At 37.5% G+C, this 27,977-nt stretch overlaps 1 protein-coding gene across 4 annotated transcripts; it reads left to right on the top strand.

The window, feature by feature from the left end:
* The first annotated feature begins 639 nt into the window (after positions 1-639).
* Positions 640-26,765, top strand: LOC108986512. Of its 4 annotated transcripts, XM_018959156.2 has the most exons (21): positions 642-1,070; positions 1,207-1,432; positions 1,872-1,977; positions 2,077-2,218; positions 2,365-2,629; positions 3,544-3,911; positions 4,663-4,736; positions 6,211-6,364; positions 6,749-6,935; positions 8,029-8,245; positions 8,385-8,882; positions 15,963-16,020; positions 16,627-16,714; positions 22,010-22,084; positions 22,186-22,269; positions 22,433-22,576; positions 24,326-24,398; positions 25,967-26,049; positions 26,164-26,218; positions 26,324-26,442; positions 26,549-26,765. In XM_018959156.2, the coding sequence occupies exons 1-20, from the start codon at positions 779-781 to the stop codon at positions 26,387-26,389; spliced, it is 3,255 nt and encodes a 1,084-aa protein (XP_018814701.1). In that variant the 5' UTR covers positions 642-778; the 3' UTR covers positions 26,390-26,442; positions 26,549-26,765. The 4 variants fall into 4 exon arrangements, with proteins under 4 accessions (XP_035549116.1, XP_018814703.1, XP_035549117.1 ...); XM_035693223.1 differs by lacking the exons at positions 22,433-22,576; positions 24,326-24,398; positions 25,967-26,049; ... (1 more) ...; positions 26,324-26,442; positions 26,549-26,765 and having other exon boundaries at positions 640-1,070; positions 16,627-16,719; positions 21,980-22,084; XM_035693224.1 differs by lacking the exons at positions 22,433-22,576; positions 24,326-24,398; positions 25,967-26,049; ... (1 more) ...; positions 26,324-26,442; positions 26,549-26,765 and having other exon boundaries at positions 641-1,070; positions 16,627-16,719.
* Positions 26,766-27,977: the final 1,212 nt, after the last annotated feature.

Below are 27,977 nucleotides of genomic sequence, written 5' to 3'. Positions count from 1 at the left end.
CGTTGTGCGAAACAAAAGTGTTCTTCCTGGTAGCATCACCACAAAACCAGAGAATTTTTTCACAAACTAGAAAAGTTACCATCAACTACGAACGATGAGACCCATACATCAGGATGCAAAGCCCCAAACAAAGATCAGCTCTAATTCATAATGATCTATCAAAAATTCAGAAAAAAAAAAATTTAATCGCTATTAAGAAAGCCGCTCTGGCCGTATGAATGCAGAACATGAGGTGCTGAAGATTCGGAAGCCTCTAAGCAGCTTTCTTTCGAGCTGGTGTAAAAAGAAAGGATGAGTTAAATTAAGGTTGTGTTTGGTAGTTGAATTAAATTAAATTAAATTGAGATGATAAAATATTATAAAAATATTATTTTTTAATATTATTATTATTTTAAAATTTAAAAAATTTAATTATTTATTATATTTTATATTAAAATTTAAAAAAATTATAATAATAAATTAAAATAAGTTCAAATATGTTTAATAATCCAACTTAAAAGTTTGTTAAAAGCATTTTTTGAACTGTTGTAACGTAATTTCAGTTATAATAATAATAAAAAAAAAAAATCTACTCTTATTGACACCTATTTTTCCACTGCCACGTGTACAAATTCACCTGCCAGTGGAGATTTCTTCCTTCTCTTTTCGTCTATGCTTCTCAGCTCTGCCCAAGGTACATGAGATGCTGCTTGTTCGACCCCGAGCCTGAAATCTCTAGCGCAACAAGTATCGACGAGACTTCAGAATTCAGACGCCATAGCCAATGTTACAGTAGCGGATGATTGAAGCATCCAGAGTTGAGCTATTATTATTCCTGATAATAATAGCATTTCTTTCTTATGCAATTACGCCCTCTTGCGGAGAATCCTCCACATGCTTGACGGTTTACAAAGAGGGCGGTGCTCCGGCGGTTTTTCGATCCCCCAAATGCCCCCGATGGAACCTCTCAAAGCCTCCTCTCGATTCACGGACCACCACCGCCCGTTGCCAATCTGCCACTCTTCAGGGTCGCCGAAACTCCCAGGAGGATCGCACTCTCTGTGCCCTCGACATTCGCATCCCCTTCCCCGGTACGCTCTCTCTCTTTCTGTGCGCGCGCGAGCGCTAGGATTTTGTTAGAAATGTGTACTCTTTGCGTTAATAAGGCTTTGTCTTTACGTGATCTGTTTTGCAATTGCATATAATCTTAATTTGATGTTGGAGCAGGTAAGATTGGGGTCAAGGAGGTTGTAGTCGGCATCGTTGCGGTTTTTGATGGCCATAATGGCGCTGATGCCAGTGACATGGCTTCCAAGCTTTTGTTGGAGTATTTCGTTTTGCATACGTATTTCCTTCTTGATGCAACGTTTTCGAAGAAATCTGCCGGAAGGTTTCTGGATAAGAGAGAATATGATGTTTTTCGAGTGCTTAACTGGGATGAAAGAACTACTAGGTCAGCATGACTTGAATCCTGGAGAGTGATCGTGTTTAAGTATACGTACATTTCAATATCGTAATTATTTTTACTATTATCGTTATTATTTTTATTTTTACTTTTGTTGAAATAAGTACTTTCCACATTTTCCGCATTAAAAAGTTTAAGGGTCAATTTTTCGTATTTTACCTTTCGAGATCATCTATTATAATTCTCTGAGGGATGTTTTGTTGACGTGTGTACACTCGATATTTCTAATCATACGGCAGTTCATTTGAACTAGTTATCTGGTTCTTTTTATTTACCCGGATGTTAGTTTTTAGAGCATGAAACTTCTATTTTGGTACAGCTCCCTTATACTGTAAATGGTGTTCGTTTGCATGTTTGTCTCACCACATATTTTAAATCGGGAAAGATGTTGTGGAGTGATATTTTTAGATTTTGACTGTTTTCCTAGGTTTAAGTATTCGTGGCCAGCGGATCTTGATGATTCTCTTCACTTAGAAATTTTGAAGGAAGCATTGCTGAGGGCAATCCATGACATTGATGTGACCTTTTCTAAGGCAAGTTCTGTTTGATGTTTCTTTGCTTGTTTAAGAATTATTGTGCGTTATCCATTGTTTTTGGTCTTGATTTGACATACATTTACTTGAGCCATGAAGGAGGCGTCTAGAAGGCATCTTAATTCTGGTTCTACAGCCACAGTCATACTAATAGCAGATGGTCAAATTTTAGTTGCCAACATTGGAGATTCGAAGGCATTTCTGTGCTCCGAGAAATTCCAGTCTCCTGCAGAGGCTAAAGGTTTAAATTCTCATGGTTTAATTCTCTGTTTTTACACATGTTCATATTCCTTGAATGCAAAGTTTGATTATGCGCCATTCTTTTACTTTTCATTTGATCAAAAACATAGTAAAGGGTTTTTAAATGATGGTGGTTGTGAATTGCAGCGACTCTAATAAGGCTATACAGGGAGAAACGACGCAATGGTGCTATTTCCCGTGCAACAGATTATGACAACTTCAAAGCAGCTTCCTCCAATGGACTGGTGCATTTTTATGTCAAGGAATTGACCAGAGATCATCATCCAGATAGAGATGATGAAAGGATGAGGGTGGAAACTGCTGGTGGGTATGTTTTGGAGTTGGGTGGTGTGCCCCGAGTAAATGGCCAGTTGGCTATTTCCCGAGCAATTGGTGATGTGTCCTTTAAAAGGTCAGATTCACAAACAGAAAAAAATTTGTGGATTTGGAATAACTTTTTTCTTGCTAATAGAATAGTTCTTCCAGAAAGATAAAATTTTTGGGAATAATGACTAATTTTTAGTAGTTTGACAGAACTATTGAAATGGTGTTGAAAAATTTTTGTATTGATTAAATTACCCAAAAAATCGTTTGTCATCATGAACTTTCGTCGATAATCCCTGAAAATCTGAACTAGAAAACCTGCCCATCATTGAGCATCACAACTCGGTGGCAAAGCTGAGGTTATTGCTGATTGGTATGAATGAGCAAAACGCATTGGCAATGCCCGTATTATTTTGGCCATTGCCATCAAGATTGGAGGACAAGGCACGGCATGAACCTTGCAACATGTCAGAGACATCAAGAATCCAGAAGCTAACAACAAAGGCAATGGTAGTACAAGGTGTTGTCGGTTTCTCTATGGGGCTTGGATGAGGTCGGAGGCGTGGATGATTAGGAAAATGCTGGTATCATTGAGTGAGCTGTCAACAGCTTAAGCAGGAGGTGCAGTGGGTGGTTTGGTAGCCAATGATGGGCTTGGACAACATGCTCAAACTGTCTTTCAAAGAGAAGCTTTAATTAATCAAAGTTGTTTTGCACTTTTGTTTTGCTTTGTTTACTGTTGATCAGGAATGCCTTTTTGTTGATTGAGGTTTTGAAGCTGCACCAAACATTGTAAAATATCATAAATATTTCAGAAATGCATTTTGTGTTGAAAAACTCAATTGACCCATTATAATTTCCAAAAGATATCATAATGAAGGTCTGTTTATTCGCATTTATTTCCTTTTTATAATCTAATACCCTCAATTGACCTTGCACAAAAAAAAAAAAAAAAAACTTTTTTTTTTTGTTCTGATTTGTATTTATTTGATTTATTTTCAGTTTTGGTGTTATATCTGCACCAGAGGTCACAGATTGGCAACCTCTGACCATGAATGATAGCTATCTTGTGGCTGCATCTGATGGAATTTTTGAGAAGTTGAGCATGCAGGATGTTTGTGATTTGTTGTGGGAAGTGCAGAGTCATGGTACCTCGAGATCAGAACTTTCTGCTTCATGCTTGTACTCATTAGCTGATTGTTTAGTTAACACGGCCTTTGAAAAGGGCAGTATGGATAATGTAGCAGCTGTTGTGGTTCGTTTGGGATTGTTGGGTTTTTCTGAAGATTTACTTAATGAAAGGTGTGTTGGAGAGGGAGACAGAGATGTCACAGCAACAGGAGTTCTAAAGTTCAGTTATAAACGCTCAGGTGGCTCTGCCTGCTTTTTATTTTTTCAGTTTGTACTAGAGCCACTGCCACATCAATAACCCAAAACTTCAGAATTCATTTTTCCCACGACTAGCCCTTGCTCTGTTTGAAAGGAAAAAATGCTATGAATTGTTTTGGTTTAAAAGTAAGGGAAACCAATATGGGGTGCTTTAAAGTTAAATGCCTTTTTTTTTTTTTTTCCTCGCTATATACTTTTGTTTCATTGAGTTGCATCTTAACCAAATGAATTAGAAGTCTAAACTGGCTGGTTTAGCCCAGTTGATGCAACTTTTGGGTTTTCAAGATGCATATTAACTGGTAGTAAAAGGAAGAAATCACTGTAGTGTTTTCTCTACTATGTGTCTGCTTTTTAACTTTATGCATTTCATTTACATCTTTGCAGTTTATGATTACTGATATCTGACTGTTGTCTATATGAGGCACATCGGCTCTTTTTGATTTGGGCATGTGTGTCCCTTAGATACATTCAAGTTAGTTTTTTGCTGTTCATTTATGTGAACTGCCTTTTCTAAAAGGAAAAAAAAAACTACTTTGGTGTATTGGTGGTGACAAGTGATAGTCTAAAGTTGTGGATACCATGTCAAAAACTTAAGATGATGAATCAAGTGATGTGGATTATATTGAATGATTTCTTTGTTGACTATATAACAAATTTGTATCTTTGTGTATATGCTAATTGTGATGATTGTTTATCTGCTATTGTACTCATTACTGTTGTCACCCTGATCAGCTGATGGCACCACTTCTGACCTAGTGGAATTGGACCTTACTCATCCAGTTGTGGACAAGTTTGAAAGATTATTGGTAAGTCAAAAAGCAAAGGATTTTTTTTTTCTTTGTTTTGATCCATTTGTTTCTCTGGATTGGATGCCTTAGTATTATATATTATTGCCAAGTCTGAAAGCAAAGCGCTAGCCTACTTAAGCACAAATGCCGTCTAGAGCCTAGGCGCAAGGCGCAAGGGACAAAGCAAAAGTGCACGCCTCATTGAATTAGAGCGCACTTTTTAAAATATGATGAATAATATAACAAACAACAAACAATCCATAAAATACAATGAAAAAATGTTTAAAAAGCAAGATGTTAGTATGCTTAGCCTATTGAGTTATTTACCCAATATGTTAAGAGTAATATGCAACATAACAATTAAGTAATCATCTAATTACATTAATTTTAAACATAACATTTTATTAATTCTCACCTATACAAAAAGCATTTTATATAAATCTCTTGTGCTTTGCTAAATATAGATAACCACAATCAAATTAAAGTACATGGTTGAATTGAAATATAGCAAAAGGGTCATGAAAAAAAACTCACGAACTGTAGATTTTGACTTCTATACTAACGTAAGCAATATCAATCCATCTGGAAAGCCAACTTGGACTATTATATCAGCTTCAAATCATATACATCACTTGCAGAAACAATTAACACCATGGTATATAAATGATCTTCAATATCAACTAAATACTTAAAAAAAAATTTGTCTACATCATTTTCTGAGTTTTGAAATGATATTTTCTATTTTTTTTTCAAACAAAATTAAAAAAACACGCTTTTATGAGCTCTAAATTCAATAAAAAAGCTCCAAAAGTGTGCTTTGGTAAACCAAAAGCAAAGCACTTCAGTCCTTTACACTCTGCGCTTGAATGTGCTTTTACCCGACTGCCTTGAAATTATGATCATTTGTTTCTCTCCAAAGAAATGTCATTCTCTATAGCAACATACATAGATGACTACCAAACTGCCAATTTCAAGGTGTTAGAAGATCCACCACACTAGAATGCATAACCCAAAGGAGCAAGAAAGTCATTGGCACTTAGCCATTAAAATCTATCGCAATTGCCTAAAGGAACAAGGTGTTGAAGAAGAAGACTTAAAGTTCATCCTTGTTTGTCCGTAATTCAAAATTTTTATCATTACTCTCCCTGCAAATGCACCACAAAAGACAGATGGAGCCATCTTCCATATTTCTGCAACTTGTGGATTACCTTGAAGGTCCTTTCAACTTGCTAGGAAATTCACCAACCTTCTAGGCATTCATTACCCATGCTAATCCCATTCTAGTAAATAAGTTCACCATAGACTCCTGACTACCTCAAAATGAAGTAGCAAGTGATCTAGCGTTTCCCCATTATTGATCTAGAAATTGTTGTGGTTGAAAGAAAGAATTCTGGGTCCACATAATAAGACCATTATTGAATTAATTAATTTCTTCACCATTTGTGTTGGGAAAGATTTGCATGAGTGATGGTGGCTGCGTTTCTTGCTCTAGGTCAAGAGGAAAAATTGCAATTTTGGCTGTTTTCATTTATTTGAGAACCTTGATGAACATATGGATTACCCATTGCAAGCTGGAAAGGATGACCAGACAGACTATATGTATGACCTACCTCAGGCTCTACCTGAGGCCCTTGATCAACAGTGTGGTAAGTGAAGGTCTCACGAGGGTCTTTAATCCTTGGTATTTCTTTTGTAATTGTATGCTGCCATGTATTACCTCTAGGACTGCTTTCAGCAAATTGGATTTATAGCATATTAAGTTACTCTATTTTTTCTTTTGTTTTAAAATTAATGTGCATTAGTCTCCTTTTTGAATCCATCTCCCTTTGCGGTAATATCAATATATTGTCTGATATTTTTTTTAATAATACATTGTTAGATTTAGATACAGTCTTGCATAATCTCAATGCAATGATATTTGGTGCTTAATGAATCTGAATCTGAGAGTCAGACAGTTGCCTTATTTTTGCTAATAACACTTATTTATTAACAACAGCTAATTTATTTCTTCTTTGTAATTTTGATTTTAGGTGGACTTTTAGATTTGCATAATGACCAGAGTTTGTGCTTCTACCTTGGTATGACTGTTGATGGAGCTAAAGATCAGTGCATAAATCCTGAAGGCTTTGCTAGTTTTCTTGGTCTGCTTCAGTCGATTCCACTCCATGACACTGGTTCAAATTATGGATCATTTGAGTATGCGATGCCGGACTTGAGGTACGTTTTGTCTGATTTATTTTTCATAATTAACTTTATCGTTAAAACTTTAGCCTTATGAGGGTATGTACTTTAAAGTGATTCAATTTTGACATAAGCAATTATGCATGTAAAAAAATAATAATAAAAGATCCGAAAGGCATGCGATGCACCTCTGCTGTGTTCATCAATGTCTAAATGTACTAACAGTAATCATTATGATCCTGTTAAGGAAGCACTTACTTAGCCTTCTCTATCTGAGATGCTCCTCATAAATGGAAAATGATAATTATATCCAACAATGTCCAATAAACTGAGTATTCATTCTAGTGTTTTATTGGATGACATGAAATGTTTTCCTTATTTATTTATTTAATAAGTTTGTCGCATGGAGCACTTTGTTGAACAATTGGCATGCATGACTAGAGCTCTAAATGATGGAACTATTGACATAAATGGTCTGCACACAGCCCTGTACTTAAATGCAAATTGTACAGTAATACCCTATGAAAAGGGGCAGATGCAAGAGCAGTTCCAGTGTTAGAGCTCTAATGAGCTTGTACGTCCTGAGGTAGATGTAAATTGACTAATAAAGCTAAAAAAAAGTATATCAGATAAAAGGGGGAAAATGTAGGTCAAAGTGGTGCTATTTTCTCATACAAAAGGGCAAATTACCAATTTAGCTGACAATGCAGGAGAAATTAATTTCAACCCAACATGACATTTTATGAAAATTCAGCACTAGGAATTAATGGGATATAGAATATTACAAAATGTGCAATCTATAAAAAATTTATTCACTATTGTTTTAGAAATATGTTGGCTGAGTTCCTTCCGTGGATGTGGTCGTAGCATGATGTGCTAAAATGAAGGATGCATGATGATGATTGTGTGCTAGTATTGCTCATTAATGCATTTTACTTCTGGCTGGCCTAGGTTAATATGGACCATTAACTTATTAATGGCCTGGTTATTTCATTGTATGCAAACCAATTTAAGAGAATATAAATCCTGTATGCTTATTTTCACTGTTTTTGGTGTCATACATGAAGTTACTCTTCTTTTTGTTCTTGGAGAAGATATCCCTAAGCACTCTTTCCTTTGTGGTTGTTAGGTACAAACTAAAGAAGAGGTTTGGTCGGGGATCATATGGTGAAGTATGGTTGGCTTTTCATTGGGATTGTTGTCAAGAAAACAATGGTTCAAACTGTTATGGAAAGAACAATTATATCTCACCTAATTCTTTTCATTTTAACTCAAACCATAGTTCATCTACTCATAGTCAGGCTGATCCTGCTGATGAGAACTTGTTCATTTTGAAACGTATAATGGTAATATTTTTTTAAACTAACATTGAAACTTTAGAATTGCATGTAGATCCTTGATGTCTTTTTGTCTCTACAATAGTTTTATTCGCTATGGAATATGTATCAAGATTAGCATGGATGACTATTTGCTTGCCATGAATAGGTGGAGAGGGGAGCCGCCGTTTACTTAAGTGGTCTACGGGAGAAGCATTTTGGTGAAGTTTTCTTAAATGCATCTAAGTGCCTTGGAGGCTTGCTATCAGCTGGAACTTCAAATACTGTAGTGGATGAATCACAGCTGGGAATATCTGACCCATTAGAGATAAATGATACAATGGTCCATGAAAATACTTGGAGTTTTGAAAATGTATTTCTCAACAAATTTAGAACTCAAAGGGTGACATATGAAGAAGGTCTGAACCATATTGCAAGATATGTAGAGTCTTTCGAATCTCGATCTAATGAAATATGGCTTGTATTTCGACATGAAGGTGTGTCCTTGTCAAAGCTTATGTATACCGTGGAAGATGTAGATAAAAATGCTGATGAAGGGGTTGAACATGTAAAACACGTTCAGATATTGCGTCCCTCAAAATGGTGGCATTGGTTGAAGACTACAGAAGCAGGACAACAGGAAATGCGGAGTCTTATATGGCAGTTGGTATGTCTGCAATACAGGTTTTGGATTGTTGATTGTCATGAAGTTTTTGGAAACCTAGTCACTTCAATTTTTTACTTCTTTAGATTCTATGCTGCTATATTTTGTAGGAATTGTTGCTTGGCTTGTGCTAACAAATCTCATAGAAGCTTATCCTTATCTCATAGTTAGAGTTATGTTTCTTATTGGCTGGACAAGTTTATCTTGATCATGTTTTTTTTTATTAGTGAAATAAAATTTTATTGAATCAAGTAAACAGGCAAAGCCTAAGTACATGGGTGAAGCCTAAGGACAACACCTAATTGCAAGTTAGAAGCTAGAAGCTAGAATTGGATACAAGGTTCGAATAGTAAGGGCCTTGGTCTTAGTGGTATGCTCCTTCTAGGTCTTAAGGCTTGAATCCTTGGGTGCAAAACAATTTCCATAGGATAAGCCACTTGGGTGAAAATCGATGATTTACCTGATTCGTGTGATGGTACACATTACACGGGTCCGGGATTTAACTGAGTAAGATATGTTGCGTTTGCATGGTCTCCAGGATTCCTCGTCTTCCAAAAAGAAAATGATGAAAACTAGCTCCATCGAAGACAATAGCGGAGGCCCATAAAAATAAGGTATGAAGAAAGAAACATCTAAGTTCTTCCAAGGATCGTTCCCGGTCTTCAAAACTCTCACCATTCCTTTCAAGCCAAATGCATCAGATAAGACATAAATGAATATTTTTCACATGGCAGCAATTTGGTAACCCTGAAGATTGCTTCAACAAGCAAGAAGATCCACCACCCTCCCCTCCTAGGCATCACCCAAGCAATATCTATCCTGTTAAAGATATTATCCCACAAGACCCTTACCACCCAAGCAATATCGTTCCCGGTCTTCAAAACTCTCACCATTCCTTTCAAGCTAAATGCAGTAGAAGAAATAAATAATCCATTGATCATTCACTTTTATTGCACATGTAGCACCAATTCATAACAATCAGTCCATGCTTTCTCAAGTTGTCCACAGTCATAATTTTCTCATGTGAAGCAGTCCAACCAAAGAAAGCCACCTTGGACCTTACTCCTCCAAATGCTCTTCCAAGGAAAAGGATTATGGATCTGACAAGACATAACCTTGTACAAGGATTGGACCATGAATCCTAGAGTGGGACCAAAGCATCCTATCCACCTCACCACTACCAATGCTTGAGGCATACAACAGGATGAAAAGTGCAGAAATATCGCCCAATTACCAATCATGGGCAACTCTTAAGAAAACGAAGATTCCACACTAAAGAGCCACTAGAGCTATCCAAAAGGTCTGCCACCGAAGCCTCTTGGTCTAAGGCAATCTGGAAGGGAAGGAAATGCAATCTTGAGGGCCATGTCACTGCACTAAATGTCATACCAAAATCTGATCCTGGATCCCTCGCCCATCACCACGCCATGCGCATCTCTCACTTCATTCAAGCACCAACCTGCCAATCAGTCCCATGTTTGGAATCGATAACAGCCTTCCATAAAGACTCCCCTTCCTGGTGATACCACCATAACCATTTCCCAAGAAGAGCTTTGAAATACTTTACTTTAGGACTCCCAAACCTCTGCTTGAGATCAGGGAGCAAACCCATCATTTTATCAGATAGGTTCATCTCATGAGAGATGTTTTTGTAATTTACTGCTGTATCTACCAGTATGTAATGAAAGGAATCTTTCATGGGATTACAGACCTTTTGTCTCACAATTCTCTTACTCTTCTTTTGTTTTCCAACTTGACAGGTTGCATGGATGCCCTTTGTTCCATGTACAGAAAATTTTCCATTAAAGATGGATGGCACCTCCTTAAGGCATTTTATTCTTTTCAATGATATGTCAATCCTGTGCTAGGCAAATGGACTTTGGTTAATATTAAAGATAAGTCAATGTTGCTTTAAAAATATTATGATTTCCATCAACCCTTAGGGGTTGGCTCAAGTGGTAAGTGCTTTGGTCTTGGTGGTATATGATCCCTCCAGGTTTAAGGTTTGAACCCATGGGGTGCAAAAGATTTTTAGTGGCCACGTCCCATTGGTGAAAAGCCAATGATTTACTTGATCCGTGTGATGGAGACACGTTACACGGGTCTAGAGTTTAACAGGGCTAAAGATGTGTTTGCATGGTCTTCAGCATTCCTTGTCATAAAAAATATTATAAGTTCTATCAAAAGATTGATGTATATGTTTCAAAAAATGTTTAAATTAACTAGCATACATAGGCTATGAGAAAATTATGATCCTTATCTTCAATTGGTGAATCATCCTTGTAATTGGGTTAAAATCAATTTATTTTTAATCTTTAATATGTAGAAGTTTGGCATTGTGACATCTTGGCACCGAAAAAACCTGGGTTAGATCATCGGCTTAAGGGAACATTGAGTTGAAAAGGCCAGCATGCTCCAATTACGACCTCAAGGGAGAAAATTAGTAGAGGTCGGGTAGAGGGAGAGGGACACTTTTCTAAGGATAGAGCCTAAGATCTTTTCTTGAAATGTATGTGGGCTAAACGAGAGGCATAAGTGCTCAAGAATCAAGAACTTACTTTAGGAGTAGAAGGCAGATATTGTATGCTTACAAAGGACTAATTTGGCTATTGTCACTAGTACTGTTTTCTAAAGTGTGAGGGGCTGCCAACACATAGATTGGTGTTATTGGGTTCCAAAGGAACTTCTGTACGGATTTTAATCATGTGGGATAGAAGGGTTGAGGAAAAAAGAGGAATATGTGGGAATTAGCTACAGCTTGCACCTTCAAGAATGTTCATGACAATTTTCTTTGGCCTTATGCAAGCATTTAGGGTCCAAATAAGATGATGTCATAAGGTTTCTTTGGGATGAATTGGTGGGTTTAGTTAGTTGGTGTGACCTCCTATGGTGTCTTGGAGGTGATTTTAATACAATTTGTTACTCGAGTGAATGATCAAGAGACACCCGCTACTCTCGTGCTATGCTGAAATTCTTTGAATTCATTTTTGAGCAGGGTCTTGTGGATCTCTCTTTTGTAGGAGGCTAATACGCATGGTCCAACAACTGAGAGTCTCCATCATGGTCTAAAATTGATAGGTGTATACTTATTATAATTCAAAAAGAATTGATAGATTTATACTTATCAAAAGAAAGAAAGAAAAAAAAAAAAAAAAAAGAACTGATATATTTATCTTCTCTCCTGCATGGGAAGCCCAATTCCTAGATGTTTCTCAAAGTTGGCTTTCCAAATTACTTTCTGACCACTTTCCATTATTGCTCATCTGTGGTGATAAGGTGTTTAGCAAATGTCCTTTTAAGTTTGGGCTGTTGAGCAAACATCCTTTTAAGTTTGAGAACATGTGGCTGGCTAACTAAAGGCTTTGTGGATAAGGTGGAGCAGTGTGGACAAACTATAACTTCTAGGGTTCTCCTATTTTTGTCTTGGCTTGCAAATTAAAAAAAAAAAAAAACAGTAAAGTTGCACTTCAAGAAATGGAACAGGGAGTTATTTGGTCTTGTTGAGGAGAGAGCGCAGCACTTTATCAGAGGATTTCAGAGAGTTGGATGTTATTATTGTAGAAGAATTTCATTTATCAGAAGTCAAATTGATGAGAAGGGATGAGGTCTCTAGTAAATTGGAAAGGATTATCCTTTTGGGTCAAGGAGGGAGACAAAAATACAAATGGTTTTCATCGGATGCCAACTCGAATCATAGAAATGATACGATTATCCCTACTTATTTAATGTGGAACTCTCTTTAGACACCAAAGAAGTGCTAGAACATATTTTGCTGTTTTATACACTACTCAAAACGATTTACCTCAAGGCTGCGTTTGGATGGTCTTAGTCTCAATTCTATTGTTGAGGAGGATGTGGGGTGGTTGGAGTGGTTGGAGTGGCTTTTGAGGAGAATAAGGTCTTTCAAGTGGTGAAAGATCTGAATGGTGATAAGGCCTCAGGCCCTAAAGGTTTCTCACAAGCTTTCTTTCAGTCTTGTTGAGATGTTCTCAAAACAGACTATGTATTCCATGATTTCCATGCTCGTGGCAAGTTTGAGAATAGCCTCAGTGTTACATTTACTGCCATTATTCCAAATGTAGCCAGGGCGGTGGAGATCATAAGAATAGGCAAAGCCTAAGTACACGGGACATATATAAGAGCAACGCCTAGGAGTGATGTTCTAGTGATACAAGAAATTCATGAATAGTCATGCCATTAAAATCAATTACAATCGACCATTGGAACAAGGTGTTAAAAAAAGGTTCTACGTTCATCCAATGACCGCTCACGATCTTCAAAGTTTCGCTTGTCTCTCTCCCTCCAAAGACACCACCATAGAAATATTGGAACCATCTTCCAAATTGCAGCAATCTAAGAAGTGCCTTGAACAATGAAGACCTCTCCATGAAGCTAAGAGGTCAATCACCCTTCTTGGCATCACTCAAGCTACACCCACCCTAGTAAAAAAGTCATTCCACAAAGTCGTGGCAATTTCACAATGCATTAGTAGATGATCGACGGATTCTCCGCTCTTTTTACACATACAATACCAATCCAATACTATGATAAAGCGTTTTCTTAGGTTGTCAATAGTGATAATCTTTCCCAAAGAAGCTGTCCATACAAAAAATGATGCTTCAAGGGGGCCTTTGTCTTCCAAATGCTCTTCCACATAAATTGATTTGCATTACGCTTAGAGATGAATTGGTAGAAGGAATAAAATATGAACTTCCCTTTCACCGAGGGATGCCAAAAAAGTTTGTCTTCACTTCCCCCTCTCATAGGGATTGAATAGACTAGGGTGTAGAATTTAGAGATTGTGTCAACTTCCCAATGATGAACAGCTCTAAGGAATGTGACATTCCATTGGGGGGTGCCGTTAGAATAGTGAAGGAGGTCCGTGATCGAGGCTTCTTTCATGCTTGCTATACCAAAGAAGTCTAGATAGGCTTCCTTAAGTGCCCTGTCACCACACCATGTCATGCCAGAATTTGATATAGGACCCGTCACCTGCCTCAAAACGGGTAAAACTAGAAAATATATTTCATCCACGTCTTATGTGCTTCCAGAGCCCCACCCCATAGGACCCACTCACCTCATTCGAGCACCAACCTCCCCATGCTCTAGCATACTTTGAATCTAAAACTGATCTTCACAAAGCTCCATGTTCTAGGGAATATCGCCATAGCCATTTACCCAACCACGCCTTGTTAAAAAGCTGCAAATTTCGGATACCCAAGCCTCCTTGATAAGTTGGGGAACAAGTGGTGGCCCATTTTACCAAATGAAATTTGAACTCATCATTCATCCCTCCCCATAGGAAATCCCGCTATATTTTTTCCATGCGGTAGCTACCTGTGATGGAAGCAGAAATAAAGAGAGGAAATACGTCAGTAGGTTGGATAGGGTACTTTTAATGAGTCTGTCCAATTACATGCGCCACAAATAACCAAGAGTCTGTCTTGTCTCATCTCTTGTGAGGCCATCCAAGAGCATATGGCTTTTTCATTTTGAAAATAAATTTGACCATGTCTAAATTAGTGCTGATTGGAGTTGTTGGCAAGTATCCTTTGTGGTAGGACATCATCACTTCCTATGTAAACATGGGTCTTTTGGGAGTGTCTTTCAAGATGAAATCAATTTTGGATGGTCTGATAGAAAAGGTGGAATGCCATCTTACAGGATGGAAGCAGCGTTACTTATCCAAAGGCTGGTGTGTTGCACTGATCAAGGGAACTCTCTCCAATCTTCCTACTTATTACTTGTTTTTATTCCCTATGCCTGTGTGAATAGCCTGCCATTTTTTATAAGCTTCAAAGGGACTTCTTGTGGGAGGATTAGGCAATGAGTTTAAGTTTCACCTAGTTAAGTGGGACAGGTGGATTGGGGATTTGAAACATTATTCTTCAACAAAGCTTTGTTGGGAAAATGGCTTTGAAGGTATGCTATGAAGAGGGAAATGGTGTGGCAAATGGTGGTGGGAGCCAAATATGGTAACATGTAGGGAGGATGATGTTCCAATGAGGTTTGCAGGCGGTTTGGGTTAGGGTGTGGAAGGCTATTAATTTTGAGACGGCATTGCCACATGATTGAAAATTTAGATGTTCTATTCATTCTTCAATGAATTGTATTCTTTCAGGTCAATCTTATTTCAATGTGTTCCATCTCTTCATTTGGCTCCTTATTTCCTTGGAAATGTATTCATAGGACCAATGCACTTTCAAAGCTTTTTTTTTTTGGTTTGCTTGGCAGCCCTAGGAAAGATCCGAACCACCTATAACATGAGAAAGAGGCACATTATGGTATCGGATAGGTCTACCATGTGTAAGCAAAATGGGGAAAGCATCGATCAGCTTTTGCAACATTGTGAGTTGAGTTATGGGTGGTAATATTTAAAATATTGGAGATTGAGTGGGTTATACCTCAACGAGTGGAGCTGTTGATGGAAACCCTGTGTAAGGCATAGAAATTCAAAGGATGGTCCCCCTATACTTATTGTGGTGTATTTGGCAAGAGTGCAATGCTTGAACTTTTGAAGGCTGAGAAAGGATGTTTTTGGAATTTTTTTTTTATATGTAAAAATTTATTAATACCAATAGGCGTAACCAAGTACATAGGATGTAGACAAGAGAAAACACCTAGCATACAAGGAACATTAAGCCCATCTAGGAAAATGAACCTAACAAAGCCCTAGCCCTAGCCCATATGTTTTTGGAATTAAAAGCACTATCTTCGCCACCTTTTATGTTTGGATGGCTACCCACCACAACTTTGTATCACTTGAATTCCAGACCTCAAGACTTTTGCTCTTTTTCTTCTTCTTGTTAGTTGGGTGTTTCCTTTGTATCCTCCCTATGTACTTGGGTAGGTGTGACAGTGATCTCTATTCCTCATTGCATTTAGGCAGCCTTTGTGTTCCTGTACTCTTTTAATAAAAGGCACTGTAAAAAAAGGTTATCCATGTGTTTTTATTGATTGAAGTAGGTTTTATAAGTTTGAATTTGGATTTGTACCAGATATGTCCTGTTTTTAGTAGTTTTCTTTCTCTTTTCCCTGTTGTGCTCATTTAGATGTCTGACACAATCTTTTTCATGTGCTCAGTTGTTGGGGATCAAGTCCTGTCATGATCGCAATATCACCCACAGGGATATCAAACCCGGTGAGGGCATACTTGCCTTATGATAGAGCCAGTTGTCAATTAATGGAGTGTGTATATGTGTGTGTGTGTATATATATATGTATATTGTACATTGCATTATAAATATATATTTATATATGTATATATTTGATATATAAATACACATTTAGATATTGTCATCAGATACCAATTGGCTGGCATTGGTTAATCCGAGCTCCATTAGTCCATTCTTTTTCTCCTGTTGGTTAATCAGCATTATTTCGATTGTAAGGTCCTACGTTATCCAGTTATTTGGTTATGAAAAGAATTTAAAGAAAACAAACTGACATACTTTTGCATGATTTTGCAACTTTCACCGCCCATCTGTTTGCAATCTTGCATGTTTTACCTCAATGGCCAAAACTCACATGTTTGGTTTTCTGATGAAATGTATTCTTAAGTTTGTGGAGTGACTTCCAGTCTTTAGTTGCTTTCATGTCAGTTAGAGACCTGTATTTAATGTGATGAAATGCCACACACGCATATATAATGGACATTGCCTTATGTTAGGATGATTTTGCATTGCTCAATTATAAGGACTAATATTTGGCTGAATAAGCTAACATGGAATTCTTTTATATTTGAAAGAGAACATGGTCATATGTTTTGAAGATCAAGACACAGGGAGATGCCTAAAAGAAAGTCCAACTGGAGATAAGAATGTCACCACCAAAATGTACTGTTGAGTATATCCTACCTTTATTGTATTTCACTTGGAATTTTCTATTTTCATTTACTTTAAACGTCATTAGCTTCTAACATTGACTATTAGAGAATCAAAATATAGGCGCTTTTGATGAGCTTGTGTTTATAATTTGAGAAGTTGATTGATTTTATCATATGTACAAATTTAGGCATGTGCATGGTATGGATAATAAATTCGTGGTTGGATCAGGAACAACATGCAAAGTTTGAGGCTTTGAGCTGTGGGGTGAAGGAGTAGCCATGTCTATCCTACCCCTTCTTTAGTTCAGCATTTGATAATAGGTATGGTATTGAAGGAGTTTAGGGCTAGCGCTATGGGCTAGAGCCTTATTCCCACTCCCAGTAGTTTGCCTTCGGCCATTCACTTTTCCATCATTCTTCTGGACATTTGTGGGCTATATTCCAAGAATTGTATCTCCATGAAAGACTCAAGTTGGGCAAAGGAATTCCAACAAGACATATTTGGGGGCCATGGAAGTTGTGCTAGAAGTGCTACTTATGATGGCTAACCAATAGTTCTATTAGGGGTGAAAACCGATGCCTTCGGCACGGTTTTTGCGCAAGACCGACAAGGAAATATGGAGGAGCAACTGGCCGTAACCAGTCGATGGAGAGGAGAAAATCGGCCGTATCGACTCTGGGGGTTCACGATCGGTTTCTCGGTTTGAGCTAGCAGCGATAGTGGTTTGAGAGAGTAGAGGAGAGAGAGTTGCAGAGGAGAGAGAGAGAGAGAGGATGAGAGAAACTGGAAATCGATCGGGGAAGAAGAAGGGAGGTTGAAGACGATATAATATCGCTTAAATCAAACGGCATCGTTCCACTTTTTTAATACCAAACCGCGTTGTTTCAGTTGTGTTTAAAACACAACTACAGGCATAAACAATGCCGTTCCACTTAAACTTAAGTGGAACGATGTCTTTTCATATATATTAAAACTTAAACTAATATACCATCAGCTGGTTCGACGGTTTGACAGTGGTTCAAACCTGGACCAAACTGACCAACTTCGGTTTGAGCAAACAACCACCGCACACCAACCAGTTCCAGCCGGTTCCTGACGCGGCCGGTTGGTTCGCATCATTGGTGGCCGGTTATATCGGTTTCTATTCAGCCCTAAGTTCTATACCAAGGCTCTGAAGGGTCACATGCGACAAGCAACTTGAAATTTTGTACAAGGGCAGTGTTGGTAATCCCAAGGATTTTGAGAAGTAGAGAAGGTCATTCCAAGGTTGTTGGTCAGTCCAAGGTAGCCGATCAATCAAAGATTCCCTGTGTAAGTTGTCACTAGAGATGTTGCATAGCTCCTTGCTCTCTACGAAGACAAAGCTACTAGAGATGATAAGGTGATCTTCTAAATATTGTGGAAGTGGGCTTGGGGATCCACAGTGTAAAAATGCCCAATCAGCGCGATATATCTCATATACTCACATCTCCTTGGCCTATTAAAATCAAAGGCCCATTAGATAGCCTTTTTTTATAAGTAAAAATTTATTAGATAGCCAAGTACACTGAATGTATACAAGAGAAAACATCTAGCTAGGAAGCAGAAATAGATACAAGGAAACCATGAACATTAAGCCCACAATAGGGAAACCATTTGAACAAAGTCCAAGTGGGAGAAATTAGAAACCTATCCAATCTAGACCAAGCCCGATTGGATGACCATGTGAATAATCCTCCAATCTCTTGCTTGGGACAAAGACATGCCTCCCTCGATCTCTCACTTGGGAATTGAGTAATGTTGAAGCAACCACCAATGTTCCGAGGCATGTCCCACTAATCTAGGTTTGGCCCATAAACTCCAGAAAAGGCCCACTTGAAATCATTGACCACATTTTTTAAAAAAGCAAGCCACTATTAACTCTCCAACACACTCCTGAACTCTCTCTTCACCACCCTTGTATCTCACATAACTAATACTCCACCCAAAGCTCCCTTAGAAGCTAAATAGGGCCATCCTACGTATTGGAAACTCCACAAACTCCGAATGATACTGTGAGAAATATATTCCATTTTTATACCTGAAAATACACAATATCAATTTTCCTTAAACGGAGCAAGTTTGTAATTTGGGGACACTTATTAAACTCGTTTAGTCCCCGGACATTCCAAGTTAAAATCTTGGGCTTTAGAATACAACTGGTTTTGCCCTCCCTTGACTTGGACTACCTCTGTTAGCATTATAGTTGATTGCCCAAGTAAGACGCTTTAACTCCCTGCCCTTCTTAGATCTTGATTTTGTTCCAATTAAGTGATCCGCCTCAATTGCAGTTAGTAGTGCTGTGAATTGGTCCTCAAATCCTCCACATGTAATCCCCACGCACTGCTATATATTGTTAACCTTTTGCAAAACTCAATCCGATGATTAACCAGCTATATTGTTGATCGGTGGAAGAGATATTAGGGGGACAGCATCTTCCCCAAACTCAGCTCCAAACTGTGCACCAGGCCATAAATATTCCTCCTCGGCAGGCACCAATGACAACCCCATCATTTCCTCCACACCATCTCTAGCATACAAATTCCATACCTTCTCAACAGCTACATTTTTGCTGTCATCACCTTGCCCGAAGATATGTGTTGACCCATAAGGTACCTAAAGAGATACCGAAAATTGGTTCTCTTCGTCATGGGAGGTGGGGCCATGGTCACCATTTGAAGTTATGGGTTGGCGGCAAACCCAGAAACTCCCCCAAGTCTCGGCAATACATCAAGTTCCTTCACTGCCAGCATGGGTGTTGTCGTTTCGTTGGAGAGAACATTGACCAGTTAAAAAATAAATTATTATAAATTGAAGGATTCAAGGGCTACCCCTAGAATAGACAATACAAAGTTAAAAAGTCTGAGTTGCTTTATTAGTTCTGACTCGGGTAGTTCTAGGCAAATAGTGATGAAGGGGAAGGGTAGTCCCACATGAAGCCGAGGATACTACCTTGGAATGTGAGAGGCTTGAATGTGGAAGAAAAATACCTTGTAGTGCGAAATTGGTTAAGGGAATGGAATACAGATGCCATATGTTTTTCAAGAAACCAAACGACAACATTGACTAGAGTGCGAAATTTGTTGGGGTTTATGGTCCTAACTCTAATCAGAATAGAAACTTCTATGATATGAATTGGCATAAATGATTAGATGGTGGGAAATATGGTGTTGCATTGGGGGAAATTTCAATGTTATCCAATTTCTAAGTGAAATGTCGGCTTGTGCACTCTATTCTATTTATGGTGGGATTCTCAGCATTGTTTTAAATATAACCTCATCGCTCCTCCAATGGAAAGTGGTTGCATGGTCGAGTAACCAGGATACGTCACCATAGCCTTAGATTGATAGATTTCTTATTTCTTCCAAATGGGAAATGTTTCTAGAAGTGGCCCAACGAAGACATCCAAGACTGCTCACCCCACTTCTCATTCTCTTGGACTGTGGGCACTTTTAGAAGTGCTATTAAGTTTGACTTCATATCGTTTTCTAGGATTCCCTAGTTATATTTGTTATCACAAATTCACGGCTCTGAAAGCCAATTTGACATTTTGGAACATGCAAAGCATTTGACAATGTCAGGAAACAGAAGAAGCTCTTTCTTGTTGAACCCAGTTCCTTTGAAGATTTGGAAGAGGAAAGGGCACTAGAGTTGAAGAAGAGTGAGGAAGGATTTCACTAGTAGTGGGGTGGAGAGGCTTACCCTTTTGGAGGAGATTTGTTCAAGACTGAAATTAAGCACCTTGTGGTTGGCGTCTTGTGATTGAGAGAGAGCCACTAGTTGTTTTTCCACCAGGTGGCTTACTCGCACCGACAAAAGAATTCTATAGACTACACACCGACAAAAGAATTCTATAGACTACTTGAGCATAAATTGCATAGAAATTTCCAACAAGAAGAGATTCAGGAGCAGATTATATAGTTTTACTTGAAACGATGCACTGAACACTGCTGGAGACCAAAAGTGGATGGCTTGGCTTTACAGGTACTGGCAGAGGAAGAAGCTGGTTGTTTGGAAAGGCCATTTGGGAAAACTGAAGTTCAAGCGGTAGTAAAAGAAATGAATGTTGATAAAGCCCTAGTACCTAATGTATCCTACATGGACTTTTTCCAAGGTTGTTGGGAGGTGGTGAAAGGTAATCAGGGTTTTCGTGACTTTCATGCTGATGGAAGAACTGTCAAAAGCCTTAATGTGACAATTATTATCTTTATTCCGAAGGTGAGGCAAAAAAAAAAGGTGTGAGGGTCGTTGACATCAAAGACTTCCAACACAAGTATTTAGAGCTGAGTTTACAAATCATCACTGATGTCCTCGCTGATAGATTGAAGTTGGTGTTGGGAAAAATTCTCTCAATCTCAAAAGTGTGTATTGGGGAAGGGAAATTCTTTATCTTCGTCTTTATTACTAATGAATGTTTGGACAGGAGAGTAAGATCAGAGATGGGTGCTCTATTTAAGTTAGACTTTGAAAAGGCATGTGATTAGTACATTAGGACTTTTTGCTGCATATGTGGAGGTGGTGCGGCTTCTGGGGGTAACAGTGCAATTGTATAGCTCAATGCATTTCCAGAAGGTGGTGTTTTGTCTTTCAGAATTGACTCTACCCTAGGGTTTGGCTCAAGTGGCAAGGGCCTTGGTCTTAGTGGTATGCCCCCTCTAGGTCTAAGGTTCAAATCCTTGGGTGCAAACAAGTTCTAGGGGCCACGACATATCGGTGAAAAGCCAATGATTTACCTGATCCATGTGATGAGAAACTTGAATGTCGATTGGTCAGATGAGAGAGGATGTATCTCTCCAAGGGAGACAGGATAACATTGATTAAGAGCATTTTGCTGAGAAGTTGCTGAGAGATTTCTTATGGGATGATTTGGGGAGGAATAGAAATTCTACCTAGTGAATTGGCCCAAGATGTACTTCACATGGACTGGGTTGGTCATCTCATTATTCTCCAGCTGGTTTGACCATTTTTTTTGGATCCAATATTGAGTGGTTGGCTGCCCACCAAAAAAGCAGTTTTACCTAGAGAGCAATTATTTGTCACAGAAAGATTCCGGTGCCTTGTTTGAAATTGCTTCTTTACTTCTCCAGACTATTTATAATGTAACCTAAAAAGTAATCATTGTTTGGTGGCATGCATCCATTTGCACACTATTCTTTCATTCAACTTAGAGAGCATTCATGATCAATGCTTCGTTGTTGTTTGATGTATAATAATGTTACTGAAACTGCGCTTTTGTATTTATCCATGCTGCAAAAGGGGTTAATCCCTTTTTCTCCAATTGTTCAGGCGCATTATTGACTTTGGTAGTGCGATAGATGATTTCACAATGAAGCATTTCTATGGTTCCACTGGACCTTCTAGGTATCTCTTTTCTATTTGAAAGCTTTTTAATTCTTGTTTATCTATTTTTTAATATCTTAGTTAATGTTGTGATCCATATATTGATTTTTGGGTTACCTCAGAGCTGAACAAACTTACGAGTATGCTCCACCTGAAGCACTTCTCAATGCAAGTTTCTATCATGGGCCAATAAGTACAACTTTGAAGTACGTCAATCTTCAAAATACCAGTTGTAAAGTTAGCTTTATTGGTTGATTTTTCAAGAATGGGAATTTACGGACTTATGCTGCAAGTTCATCATCATTAGTTGGATTTAATATCATTTGGATTTTTGCACTGATAATCACCATTTCTGGTTTTATTTGACAGGTATGATATGTGGAGCATTGGTGTTGTGATGTTAGAGTTAATCCTAGGATCACCAAATGTTTTTCAGATAAGTGCTTTAACACGTGCTCTTTTAGACCAGCATCTTAAGGGTTGGAACGAAGGCCTAAAAGAGCTCGCATATAAGTGAGTTCTGCACTTGACAAGACTTTAATATTTGGTCAAATTCTTCTTCATGGAACTTTGAATGGCTCGTACTGATAGTTTCATCGTTACATACAACCTTTGGCATGCTTGAAAATAAAATTTTGAGACTCTGATTTCTCATATGGAGATGACTCTCCGATTTAGGTGCAAGGCTGCCTAGCAATGTAGCAGTAATCAATGTGATCATTCTGTAGCTGCCTAATAGCATAATGCTAAATCTGACTGCGTTGAACTGCTAAGAAATGTTTAGGGAGGATAACTAATTTATTTTGTGATTACTGTTAGGCATGATGCTTTCATTGTCTGAGATCTTGCCATGTAATGGCGATTTTGTGCATGTCCCTGCAGCAACAGTTCATAACCATGTAATCTCATCCTATATCCTAGAGTTTGAACCATTTTCTTTTAAGTGTGTGCCACCTAGAGCTTCTACACTTTAAAAAGAAATGCACCACACCAGATTATTTAAAAACAAAAAATTAAACAAAAAAAGCTAGTACAGCAGCCATCCTAGGGTTGCCACCCCAGGTGCCGGAGTGGTAGCAGATCACCCCAACTGGGGTGGATCTCACCAACCTGACCCCAGGGTGGACGGTCACACCCCAAATGGGATGGATCTCACCAACCTGGCCCCAAGGTGAACGGTCACACCCCAAATGGGATGGCTAGCCACCCATGGGGCACTCCTTGTGGTGGCACGAAGACTCCTTGTGAATGGCTGTCCACCGTTTTTAATTTTTGCTTTTTTTCCTTGAAGATCTTTAATTTTGTATGCGTGTTGTGTGTTTTTCAATAAAATGTTGATGTGTTAGCTTTTTATTGGAGGTTGTGAAGGACATGGTTTATACTAGGTTTTAATTGAAGTTAAATTCTTCTTTACAATACTGGATATTCTGTATCTAATCTTTACCAGCCTTTATCTCACTGTTTCTCCTTCGCCTGAAGTTCCCAAAATCTTCACCCTCCCTCTCTCTCATCTTCCTAATCTAGTCAATTTATTGTGGCTTCTAGTTCTAGTTATGTTTGTCTTTATACTCTTAACATCTGTTATAAAGTTTTTGCATGTTTCTACCTATCAAAAATAAATTAAGTTGTTGCATGTTTCTGCATTCAAAGTAACTTCACCACTGGCAACCTGTCTTTTTGGAGTCAACTAGTCTGCAGCTCCCGGTCCCACTCTCTAGTTTTGGAGTCATAGGGGGTAGAGCTTTATGCCTCATTTGTTTTCACAGATCAGATGAGATGAGATGAGATGAATTGAGATAAAAGTTAAAAATTGAATAAAATATTGTTAGAATATATTTTTTTAATATTATTTTTATTTTGAGATTTGAAAAAGTTGAATTATTTATTTTATTTTGTATGAAAATTTGAGAAGGTTTTAATGATTAGATGATATGAGTTGAGTTGAGAAGTTTCCTGAAAACAAACGAGGCCCCAATTTTCTTATAGTATCATGTTTGTAGACTTGTAGTCTTGCTTCAAGACAAAAGATTTGCTATGACAAATTTCTTGTATGTGTATGCTAAATTTATCCCAAATAATTTTTTCATTGGTGTTCCCACTCCTTCAACTAATCGATTGAGTCGATAGGAAAGTTAAGAACTGTGCAAGTAGGATTTGCAACTAGGTCTAGAGTAACATTTTAATCTCTGGGAGTGAATGCTTTTGGTCTGTTCTTTTAGGAACTTCTTGAGAGTGATTATTGAAACTTGTTTATGATGACAGACTTAGATCATTCATGGAATTGTGTATCTTAATCTCTGGGAGTTCCTCAAAACACCAGCACTCAATGGACCGAGTAAGTGTACCATCTTTTATTGCCAAGTGCCATCGTATGGTTTGTTTAAGTGTAACAACATACCATTTTTCATTGCCAAGTGTTCTCCTGTGTTTATTAGTGTGCGAATGTACTGTTCACTCTTTTTACTTCATATTCTGCCCTCACTTTACTTCAGAAATAGATTTTATTTTGAGAACATTGTTACTGACATGCTTAATTCCTAACGTAGATTTTCTAATGCTTAATTGGTGGTTATAAGCATGGTTTGGGGTCTCAAGCTAGATCATGGTATCTACCTACGTCCTGGAACAATTGTGTTATTGATATTTAGGAATTTGAGCGGGAGTAATTCATGTTTAGAACAATGTGAAGGTGTTTGTAGCTATTAGTAGGTAAAGAAATTAAATAGAAATTTCACCTCAATCTATAATAATTCTGCATAAAATTGGATATCAATGATTTGCTATTCCAAGTTGGTTTGTTTTTAATATTGGAAACAATTAGAGCAAAATACCATATAAACTTCTCCAGAAGCTTGTGTTATGCAAATGGAGTGAACACGGTATTACATTACTATTCTGTGTTGAAGGGCTCTTATTTTGGCTTCATTATAGGAAATTTCTGAAGTTTTTCTCTAACGTGATATAAATGTAATTTTGTGACTTTGAGCTGTCCAATACTTTAGGTTGCTAGTTCTGTATTGCATTTACTTGGACTCTTTTGATTGAAAGTGTTATTGATAATAATTTGGCACTTCCTCTTTCCTTTGCTTATTCTTTATCTTTTGGGGAGAATTTGAGATTCTGAGTTTGTTTTATTGCTTTTGGGCTAATTCTGGTTAATGATATTGCCCTTCTAGAAGTAGAATTTACATCCCTGCCTTTTATGTATAAGAGTGACTGTTCATTCATTCAGAGTAGCTGGGCTTGAGAAGTGCATGAAATATACTTTTAGGTGATTTTTGAATTTGAGCATTATACTTTTCGTTTGGTTACACAGATGAGATAATATGAGATGAAAGTTGAAAGTTGAATAAAATATTATTTGAATATAATTTTTTTAATATTATTTTTGTTTTGAGATTTGAAAAAGTTGAATTGTTTATTGTATTTTGTATGAAAATTTGGAAAAGTTGTAATGATGAAATGAGTTGAAATGGTTTGTGTAACCAAACGATGTTAGTTATTTTTAGTGCAAACTGATGATGCAGTGTCCTACTAGGTGAGGGCTTCTTTTTTTTTTTTTAGGTGAGGGCTTGACATGCAGCTCTGGTGGTTCATTAATGAAAATAGATTAAGGCTGAGATCACTCCACTACTATTCAATATTTTATCATTACTTTTTCACTATTATTCACAGATCATCTGAGATTACCTCACTACCCAAACTTAGCTGAAGGCACCTGTCCCCCTGTGGTGGAGGGGGAGTTTTCCAGATGAACTTTGAGTTGGGCATAGCTAATAATAGCTTTGAGGAATATTATCCTTTTGCAAAATACAGTGCTGAAAAAAGTTCTCTGGTCAAAGTATATAATCCATGTGTATATTTTGTGGTCTCTACATGTACTAATAAAATTTTCATCTTCAGGTTGGACTTTCACCAGCCTCCTGGAAATGCTCTGAAGAATTTTTTTCCAATCAGATAAAGAGTAGAGATCCTCTGAAACTAGGGTCTGTGTCTATGCTACTATGCATCTCTTCGATACTTGTACACATCATTTTATTATTTTGTCTAGTTCTTGGGAATGCTAGCTCATCAATATCTTCTTTTCACGATGTCTACAGGTTTCCAAATGTAGCAGCTTTGCGATTAGTGCGCCATCTATTAATTTGGGATCCGGTAAGTTTTTCATCGCATAGCTAAATGTAATGGGGATTTAAAATGCTTGGAAACTTGATGCATGACTAAATGTAATGGGAATTTAAAATGCTTGTGAATTTCTAGGAGGATAGATTTAGTGTTGATGAGGCTTTAAGGCATCCTTATTTCCAACCTCCTCCCGAACGATAAGTATTTCGCAAAGTTCACTAATTATTTTACTGGTGATTTCTTTTCCCAACAAGGTACCATTCTCTTCTAATCTCTATTGTCTTATGCCCATTAAACATATATCTATCTACTAGACTACTACCACTAGTTCCATAATTTATTTATTTTCTTCGACTTCAGGTTTCATTTGTCATTAATCGGGAAAGGAATTTGGAAGTCAGAATTGCGAAGCCTTGCAGAAACCGTTTCAGGATATTTTAACTGATCCAAACACACGAATACATGGGGAAATTGTAGAAATATCTTGATTTTCATTTGCCTGGGCAAATGATCTACATTATTGCACTTGCCAATACATACAAGCAAAAAGCAATTGATTAAAGATCTACAATGGCTATCTACAATGGCTCATTCCTTCTCTCTCTCTCTCTCTCTCTCTCTCTCACACATTCATTTAGCATAAACATTCAGGGACTGAGGGAGGGAGCGATGGGTGGGTTTAATAAGCCCACCCTTTTAACATGGTTTACTAAAGGAAAATGCTAGTTTGTCTCTTGATTTTGCTTAGAGGTGATAACATGTGATATGACCTGTGAACCCAACATGAACACAATACGAAATTAGCGGATTTGAGTTTGATGTTAACGAGTTCGAGTCAAAACGGATTAAACAGGTCAATAACGGGTCAACTCGCTTAACCCGAATAAATATGTTTTGACCCGTTTAGATTTTATTTTAAAATTACAATTTTATTATTGTTGAGTTGTAATATTGATCTCCTAGTTAGCTCGTGTTTTTATTGTTAGAATTGCTCATATTTTTTATGCTCATAATTAGACTTATGCTCCCAGTTAGTCTTCTTTTTTTTTTTTTTTTTTTTAAGATGTGGCTATTAATAAATATAGAGTTTAACTTTAATATGAAAATATATTAATTAGGTCAAATGGGTTATGCGTGTTAATTCAACAAATTTATATCAAATGGGTTTAAATGAGTAGACTTATTTCTAATTAATTATTAAATCGATCAAAACGGATGACACAACACTACCTATTATCAAATGGGTTGGGTTATAGTTTGAAATTTTGGGTCGGGTCTGGGTTGACCTATAGAGTCTTTTTTTTTTTTTTAGAAACATAACTCATTTCCATTCAATTAATCTAAAGGAATACAAGAGGGGAGAACCCCCAAGGTTACAATATGATCTCTAATGGAAATAGCATCTTTTGCTAACAAGTGAGTCATTGTATTGCCATTTCTCCTAACATGAGAAACCTCCCCTCTAATTGAAACATATAGTCAAATGTTTATAACTTGACACGATACGAATACGATTCGAAAATACAAATTGTCACCTCTAATTTTACCTCTTGGATTTGACCACTAGTGTATTTTAATTTATTTTCTTTTTTTTTTAATTTTTAAACTAGTGAATTTGTGTGTATGTGTGTGTATATTTAAATATTTAAAAAATGTTTGAAGTAAAAAAATATGGGTAATACTGGGCATCAGCCGGAAGCCGCAGCACACCCTTCAGAAATTTTTTTTTTTTTTTTTTTTCTTTCAACTCAACACGGTGTGTTGAGTATGTAGGCTGATGTTTTTCATT

This window comes from Juglans regia, chromosome 8 (genome assembly GCF_001411555.2).
Source record: "Juglans regia cultivar Chandler chromosome 8, Walnut 2.0, whole genome shotgun sequence".
NCBI lineage: Eukaryota > Viridiplantae > Streptophyta > Magnoliopsida > Fagales > Juglandaceae > Juglans > Juglans regia.
Note: the sequence above shows the minus strand (reverse complement) of the source record. Positions and strands in the feature narration are given on the sequence as shown.